This window comes from Pteronotus mesoamericanus, unplaced genomic scaffold (assembly GCF_021234165.1).
Source record: "Pteronotus mesoamericanus isolate MK-2021 breed Mesoamerican mustached bat unplaced genomic scaffold, CSHL_Meso_final contig_74, whole genome shotgun sequence".
Classification (NCBI taxonomy): Eukaryota; Metazoa; Chordata; class Mammalia; order Chiroptera; family Mormoopidae; genus Pteronotus; species Pteronotus mesoamericanus.
In genome coordinates this window covers 30609022-30618496 of record NW_026555247.1, presented here as the reverse complement: position 1 = coordinate 30618496, position 9475 = coordinate 30609022, and the positions used below count along the sequence as shown (strand labels likewise).

The window sequence follows — 9475 nt, the reverse complement described above, 5'->3', positions numbered from 1 at the left end:
ACATGGTTCTGATTTCTAATATGTTTAATTAGAACTTATATCACTATAACTAATGTCATTCTCAGGGTATGACGTTTAACCAGTGAGTCTCAAGTCTGCCCAGACATTACCAACATTTGTGAAGTTTTTTAAAGTATAGATTTTTAGTTCCAATCTAAAGATCCTGGTTTAGTAAGTCTGGGGTATTATCAGTTGTAATTTAAATCTCCTAGAATTATTAAGAATTCAAAAATTAAGAGTCTTAAATTAATTAACTTACTGCTCAGCTTGCATTGCTATTTTCTTCCATGACTTCTGTCTGAAGCACATAGTTGGGAATTAAGACATGTCCTTTAATTGATTGGCTTACAAGACTGCAAAATATTAATTATGTAATTTTTAAAGAGAGATTCAAATGCATGTTCAATAAAATGCAAACAGAAAGTGATTGTTTAAAAGGTAATTGCAATCTAAAGAGAAATTGAAGAAACAACTTCATAAAGAATTATTATAAATTCTAAAATATTCTCTACATAAATTTGTTTAAATCTCCCTCCTATAAAATTTCTGTTTATTATGCATGAAATTTTTGTACAGAGGTATGCAATGTTTTGAACTGAAAACAATACATATTAACAGTTAAATGGCTAATTTCATGATAATGTTTTTATAAAACTTCTTTAAGATTTCCTAAATGAACAAGTTGGGTTACTTTTTTAGATGAAATTATATTATTTTGGATGATAATACCAAGAGCAGATTCTTTATAGTTCAAATGTTCAGTTCTTTAAAAACAGCTTTATACATTTAGAAGTCCTCAGTGTTGATTTAGTGAAAATTTAAGTAATTATTCCATTACTCATTGTCTAAATTACTGTTCTTCCAGTGGCATCATGGTAGCTGTAGTAGGTATAATATTGCAATAGCAGTAGATACAGACTCAGCTATTGTAAAGGACTTAGTTACAGTTTTGGAGAAGAGCTAGTGGGGGAGGATAGTTGTAGGTTAGTCTGTAATGATAACTAAAGGTTAACTTTCTATAAAAGAGAACATTTGGATGGCTGATAGTCTATTAGATAAAGTGATGATATGGCATTTTTAGTTGCAGTTTCAGACAAATAGTAGTAGGTGTTAGATTGTTGAAGGAAACTGATGACCATTGTTATTGTAGGCTAAGTGGAAATTACAGTGGTTGTAGGTTGAGTGGTAGCGGTTGTAGATTCTGTTGAAGTGAATGTAGTTGTACATTAAAAGAGATGGTGGCAGTGGTGATTGTTTTGGTCATCAGCTAAAATTAAGGTTCATTAACATTTGATGTCATTGAAATTGTAACTGTTGTAGACTCCTTTGAAGTGGGGGCCATCTGTGGTTTTACTTGACGTAGGAACAATGGGTGTTGTGGTTGTAAGTTCAGTTGAATGTGTGGAGGTTGTGGGTTCAGTTGAAGTGATGGTTGTGGCTATTGGGCTGAGGGTTCAGTGGGTGCTGAAATGGTTGCAGAGTCTGTTGAAGTGGCTGTAGTTTTAGGTTCAGCTGACGGTTCAGTTGTAGGTTCAACAGGTCACTGCAGGTTGAGAAGCAGCAGAGGTTTTTCCATGAATAATAACTATAGGGTCCCCAATGTCTGTGGACAGGGTGATAACAAGAGAAGAGTTGTTGTTTCCTCTATTATTCACCAGGCATATTATGAGTACTCCAGTTGCTGTTGTTATCACGCAGGCTAAGAGACAAGCAAAAAAGATGTTTCACAGAGACCAATAACTACAGCAATTTCCTTTCACCTAAGAGTGTCAATGAAAATATCAGTAAAGAAAAACAAAGAGTTGTGATTTACCATTTCCTTTGTGTTATTTACAATGTAGTGCATTAAAATCATTTGAATCCCTACAGTCTCTAAAGCAATTTAGGCTAAAATCCAAGTTTTTATCCCAGTGGAAGTAATTGCATGCTTTCTCTAACTTTAGAAGAAATCAAAATCTGCCAATAACTCATATCTTCTTTTTCTATTTTCCAATGACACGTAGGGGTTTCTTAATCTTATCATGTAGACAGCATGGCATTTTAATGGTAAATTCTCTGTCACACACCTGGTCCTCCAATAGAAATTGTCATTATCCCAACTGCTCCACTTCCAAAATCATTTCCTCAAGAACCCTGTGCTCTGATCACCATCTCCTCTCCTTCCATCTTGTTTGTTCAATTGATTGCAATAACAACCTTTCTTTAATTTTATTAAAATCTTTGGCCCAGCAGCCCTTGCTTCACTCATATCCTTCCTTATCCACCTTTGGGTCTATGGTCCATTATTTCAATAAAACTTACTAATTCCCCAACACCTCTTACGAATTCCTCTTCTCATTTCTTCCAGCTGGCAAACGAATGGCTATCTGCTTTCTCTCAACCTGCCCTTGAGTGGCCACACGTTCAGGTAAGTCAAGCACCTGGACTGAGCAGAATCAGTATAAATATATGAATGCCATCACTGAATGGATTTTTATCTTGAAACACAGGGTTAAAAATATCTATCTCACTGGTTCTCAAAAGTATTATTATTTTCGACTCAGGATAGCATAGAGATTAAGATCCAGAGCTTTGGAATCCAGAAAATTTGGGAGTTGAATTTTAGCTCCACCACTTATTAGCTGCATAGCACTGGTCAACTTTACCTTTCTAAGCCTCAGTTTCCTCATAATGATAATGATACCTACTTAATACGAAAGACAAGAGAAAATAAGACAATGTTTATAAAGTGCCTGGCATAGTGTCAGATATGTAAACTTTCAATTGTCCAATGTGAGCAATTATTTCGTTATTTGGATGAGATCAAAACCCTCAAGAAATGGGATGCAACACTCATGCCTTATAGACAGACTGGAGGAGATCTCAAATATTACAAACTATGGGCCATGGTATTTGTTGGGTTTTGTGCACAGGGTGGTAGCCCCAAAGCAGTAGGAGCAGAATGAAGGCATGGGTCACCAAGGCCAGGGCAATGAGGACCATGAAGTTCTAAGAAGGTAGAAAAAGTACCTTCTTTACCTTGACCAAAGAAGGCACTATAATGGAGTCTCAAGAAAATGAAGCATCAAAAAGGCTTATGTACATCTGAGAGAAGTCTATAATCCTGCCTTTAAAAGAAAGTATAGGAGAGCAGCTTCATGAAATAAAGTGTACATAACCAGAGAACACTTAAGTTCTCCTGTTTTGGTTACTTCTGGAAAAAAAAAAAAAACCCATGGTATGTGAATTCTGGCAAATCTCTTAGATTTCATAGGCCATATTTTCCCTGATTTTTTAAATGACAGAATGGCACCAGATCAGTTATTCTCACCACTGGTTGCATTTAAAAAATATTGATGCATGGACCCCACCCCCAGAGTTTCTGATTTGATTGGTCTGGGAAGGAGCTCAGCCATCGATACTCCATAAGCGATCCCTAGGTGATCCTAATATGCAGCAAAGGATAAGAACTACCAGCCCAGACGTTATCTAAGATGTCTTTCAATTCTATGAATGCTCTAAGTTACTTTATCCCTGCACATTTTCTAACCCTGTGGTGCTCATTCATTCTTTCACATTGCCCCAGCAACAATATAAAGAGTTTATATTTTTTATCCAGAATCAAAGAGCAAGCCTCAGATTCTTTCATCTGAACATCTACAGCAAGATTAAACAGAAGGGAGGAATTTTAGAGTCAGGCGAACCCAACCAAACTTCTAAGCAGAATAAGCAATTTATAGTCAAGGTAAAGTTTCTAAGCCAGCCCTGAAAATGTAGAGATACAGTAGTACTGAGGTAAGGTTAACTCAGCCAATAGATAAGGTCAGGAACCATGGAGAGCTCATCTAGTCTCCAACGCTAGAGGAGAAAATCTGTAGAACACAGCCAGGGTCTATATCAAGGTCATACATACAAGAGGTCAGAACCAGGAGACAGAAAGTGCCACAGACATTGTTCAGAAGCTGAAACAATGTAAGAAAAGTAAGTGATCATCCATAGAGTAGGACCCCTGAAGCTTTAAATGTAACCCTATCTCCCATCAGAGTCTAATTATTGGGTTAAACCTCACATTGCCAACACATGTGCTCTCCTGCCCTCCCCAACCTTGTGTTTGTACTTTACATTTATTCCTTTTAATTTCACATATGTTCTCTATTTATGTGAATAACTCAGTCGCCAACTAGAACATTAGCTCTTTGAAAACAGAGACTATAAAATATTCTCCTTCTTATGACTTGCTTCACAGTGATTTATAATTTTAACAGATAATACAGCAAAGGCTTAAAATGAATGCAGGTGAATTAAATGATTGAATACATTTCCTGAGAAAGAAGAGAACGAATGCATCCCCATATAGAGCACAGCTCTCAGTGGGTGTAGCCGCTTTTACCTACATTGGAAGTCTGGAAACAATGGACTCCAGGCTTCCCAGTGTTAAGGCTGGAGTACTTTCCATTCCACTACACTGTACATAGCATATTGGTATGCTAAACTGTGGTAGTATGTTCAAATAGTGTATGCTTTACTACACTACACTAAAAAAGAATTCTCATAATTCTGTTAATCCATACCACACTCTATGCAATGGAACTTGCAAGCCCATGACAGGGACACAGAAGACAAATCATTGGTCCCATTTGTGATTTGTCTTTGCTGGGTTCCTCTTGGGCATACAGCAGGGTAGAACCAGTTCTCAGCAATAAAATAAAAGGTCTCTACTCAGAGAGTTTATATGCTAATATAACAGGGAGGTAAAACAAACCCATGCATAATTAACAAATAATACAACAGTTGCAAAATGTTGAGAAAGTGGCTTGATGCAGATTGAACATGGGTGAGTTTAGTGGGAAATATTTGGGGGAAGATGTATGTTAAGAGAGGCAGAAGAGCAAGATAAAGTGAAAATGAAAGGGATTGGTTCAGGAGTTTATGGATCTTAGTCAAAGCGTGTTACATCTCAAAAATAACATAGAATTATCTGGCACTCTTCAGCTCATGGGATAATTACACTTACTTTCTAGCTGTGAGTTAAGGGCATCTTTGCCACTCCTTGCTCATCTTCACAAGGGGGACACTAAACCCACTCACTTGTAGATTTGCTGTGGGGATTTATGAATAAGTAACTGCCGAAGAGTTAGAACAAAGTCAGGCATAGAGTATGCACTCAATAAATGGTAGTTAACACTGTTGTTAGTATTGCTATTCATGTTTTTATTCCCACTGTTATGGCTACTAGTTGTCTTTGATCATTTTGATTTAATAACCTATTACTGTATAGCTATATAATTGTTGGTCCATCAGCCAATAAGTTTCATAAAATTATCAAACTAGAGTTGTATGTGGTCATTTGTCCATTAGGAACTAACATTAACAATACAAAAAAAAAAGACTGTTATTCAATATAGATAAAATGGAATACTCTTGGCAGTAAAGAGTTTGCTAAGCTAGATTTTCCTAATGTTATATCAAAGAAATAAAGAAAAAAGTTATATGTTTTATTGAGTAAGATTTAACCAAGTCCACGTTATTAACTAGGTAAATTCAGCAAAGTTGGACTTACCTTTAATAACAACCTTGCTTATTTTCTTAAGTGCTGATTCTGTTGCTTTAGTTATTCTGTTATTTTGTTACCCAGTTTGCCTGAGGCTGATGATATTTTAACATACTTACTAGTAAACAAAGTAATACTAACCAGGTCATTTTTCCAGAATTTTCTGGCCCTGTTGGAATCCCAGCCCTTTCAAATAAGAAAGATGGTAAGTGGGGTCTATATTAGCAGTGTTTAACCTATGATCTAGACTCAGCTTGTGAGTAATATTGCCGCGCAGGTAGTGGTTTTTTTACTGTTAGGTTGCTCTGATTTTTAGCACAGGTAGAGACTCTATACAAAATTGGAAGAGTTGGAGAACTGTGAATAATATTTAATCCAATATGAACCCTTAGCTAATAATGGCCACAGGCAACTGAAGTACATTAGCTGTAGTTACAAAGAAAGTTCCGTAGGTTTTTCCTATAACTTTGTAAGATTTAACTTAAGATCTCATATATCCCAACAGAAAAACAAAACACCAAAATTTATTTTCTTCTGGTTTGTAATCTTCCAATAATTCTTAAAGTTCATTATTAAATGTGGTCTTCCGAGAAAAATATGTTCATAACTATGCCCTATATGTCCATAAAAAAGTGAAATCTTCAGTTAGCTCTCCAGATACATGCTGTAAAAACAACTTAAAATATTTGTAAACATCTTCAAGTTTGTTGCTATCCAGAGAAACTATAAAAATGATGAATATTTAGCTAAAGGGATTTTTTTTCGCATTTGCAAGTTTCAGCATCCTGAAGATCCAATTTTAGTGTCTCAAACTCAGAAGTGACAAAAGGAAACATATGACAAGCCCCTTCTCTTTTAGTGAACTAGGAACTGTCTATGGAATCCTTTTCTTCAACTCACACTGAGCCACAGGACTTTCATCTTTGGCTTGTATTGCAGGAGATTAATACAGGCTGATAGCCACAGCTCCAAAGGGCAAAGACAAAATATTTCATTTATTCTTCATGCAGTGAATTTTAACTTACCATTTTAACTTTTAGCACATTTTCATCCTTTGTTCTGATATCAAAGATTATTAGTTCAGACATAAACCAGATACATGAAAAGCACTTAATAACTACATAGCACAGGCTGGATCCTTGGTAGAAAACATTTTAAAACAGACAAAAGATCATGTTTTTATACAATGTAGAAATGTTTAGAGGATTTTTTTTTCTTAGACCTAAAGACAATATCCAGGATTAATATCAGGATTTCCAGCACATTTATGAATCTGAGTTCTGACAGGTTTAGAAATTATACATAAATCAAAGAATCAAGTTGTAAAAATATAGTTCAAAGCTAAACCAAAGTTGATGAATGAAGATGGTGAATAAAGAAAGTTAATTGGATTTATTCATATATCATGTGGTGATAGAAATGTTTCTCATGCTTTATATCAGTAAGCATATAAAATAATTTCTACAGTATAAAATAGCAGACTATAGCATGAAAAATTGAAGCAAAAATATAATACATGGTGACTCATCCTTTTAGAGAAGAATGCAAAATCACAACATTGACTACCTAGCAGTGAAGAAATGATTGGTTTTAAATGTTGAAAACAAGACTGTCATATAAGCAAAATATTTAAATAGAGCAACAATACTTACTGGCTGTTTCTCAGCGTGTTCAATATTCACTATGTATTTTCCATGTTTCCTGTCCATTCTTGAGCTTGCGATACTACAAGCTTAACTCCAAGAATAGTGTTCAATACCTGCATTGCCCTTTGTAACTGCAACCCTAAAAAATAATTAAAATGACTGATGAAAAATCAACTCTGATGCATCAGTGCAGGTGTGGATTAAACAAAATAATAAAGCATTACTCACTAAAAGAGGATCCACCTTAGAGAATGAGAAAAATTAACTACAGAAAGGCACAAGAAAACCCATACTGCCGGTGAGTGGTACTGTGACACCACCATCAACTCTGCGGAAAGGTAAAGAACTCTGAAAATCTCGCATAACTTTTCCTTTCTAATCCTTCGGCAAGGCTGGGTGGTGCTCCCACCTACAGTTAGATCGGCCCACAGGGGTAGAGAGACTGCCGGAAATCAGGCTCCAAATAGGAGCAAGGACCTGGCAGCTCCCGGGGTGGAGATGGGCTCTTCATCCATGCTGACTTTGCACCTCTGTCCATGCATCAGACGAATGGTCAACAGGAGCATCTGGAGGGTCACAGAGCGTCGGCGTGGGTCAGCAATCAGCCATACAGACCGTCTCTCGCTCTGTGGGGACAGCACACCCCGGACATGGGAGCTGAGGTTCACTGAAGGGACCACAGTCCGCAAGAATAGGCACAAAAAGAATAAAGGCTCCAGGCCTCTTTAAGCAATTGCCGCAAAGAGACTGGTTATAGAATGGGAACTCAGAATGGAAACGTAAGAAAACCTCAGATCTGCAAGGTGGGGCAAGGAGAAACCAGGGCTTGTGAAGTCCAGAACCGTAAGTAGGTTATCAGAAATGGGGTCTCATGGGGAACTGGGGTCAACCCTAAACCTGGGATTAGAATAAGACCCATGTGCTCAGTGGTGAGACACTGTAGCCCTGCTTGGGGTACACTGGACAGTGCAGGACCCAGCAGCCCCGGATTCCAAAGGCAAGGCTTTGCTCACTTCAACAACTTCATTTGGGGTGGGGGTGGGGGCTGAAAGATGAGAGCTATCGAGGCCGAAGCAGCTCATAGGATTGCCTGGAGTCCGGTGCGGAGGGTGTGGATCTGGGACAATGACAGCAACGGGGGCAGGGCTGGGGGAGGCTGCAGTAAAGTCAGCTTGAGGGGTAGCTGGGAAGAGGGCAGCGAGGCAGGGTCCTGAGGCGTGGCTGAGAATAAACCCACCGGGGGTAATATTCGAAATACCACGAAAGCCAAGGCAGCGATCTTCGACGGATGAAGCTGGTCAAGGTTTGCAAGAGGCAAGTTCTGATCCCGATTTTAAAGGTCCTCACACACCTGGATGCATAGAGAGGAGGAAGGAGAAATCGCAGAAGACAGCAGCTGAAACACACACAGAGGCAGGCAAGGCGTTGGGGGGAATTACGAAGAGCGATCTGGATGCAGAGTGAAGTTATAATGGAAACGGAAGGACGCTAGATCAAACAAAGGGGAAAGGTAAATGTCAGGATGTGAACTTTAAAACGTGAATTGAGACGGAACAAAACAACAGGATTTCGTGTAAGGAAACACATGAAAATTTTATTTGGAATAATTAATGTTATAGCCACTAGAAAAAAAGGAGATTTCATGACTCTCCCTGAGTTAATTCCAGTTATAATACTGTAATTCATACTGGTGGCTGCCCTTTATGTCCTGTCCCCTGCACTGGATGCTGAAACCTGGATAACGATCCCATTGTCTCCCCTGAGGAAGACCATACATAAGTGATGTCCCAACTTCCATGTGTGGCCCCCTCCAATGCCCCGTCACAAGGTGGCTAGAATGCTCTTCGCAAAACTGTCAGTCTGCTTATATCACTGACCTCTTCAAAAACCCTGAATGGCTTCCCGCAAAATCCCAGATCCTTCCCATTGCCAACAAGCCTCTGAACTTGCTGGACTGTGCTCACCTCTGAATCTCATTCTGCGCTTTCAGACATCATATGCCATGTCCCAGCCACATTTGAAGAAATATTTCAGATATACAAAAGGTATAAATAATAAACTGGTAAATAGCCAAATTCCCACTCCTAGCCAGCCTGAGAGTCAGGGTTGTCTTTACTCCTAACACTTTGGAAGTCAAATATGTGGGTGTTTTCCATACCAAACAGCTCTCCTGCTTTTTCAGATACCAGCTGGTATCCTACAAATTCAATGCAATTCTGACACTGTCTACCAGAAGTTAACATCAGATCCCACGGGTTATAGGTCTCAGTCCCATAAAACTGCCCCAACATGAAACACC

At 38.3% G+C, this 9475-nt stretch overlaps 1 protein-coding gene across 1 annotated transcript; it reads right to left on the bottom strand.

Moving 5' to 3' along the window:
• Positions 1-1532: 1532 nt before the first annotated feature.
• On the bottom strand, positions 1533-7239 carry DYNAP (dynactin associated protein). Its single transcript, XM_054583374.1, is given in 2 exon segments — positions 1533-1760; positions 7183-7239. Coding segments are annotated over 2 exon segments (285 nt in total).
• Positions 7240-9475: the final 2236 nt, after the last annotated feature.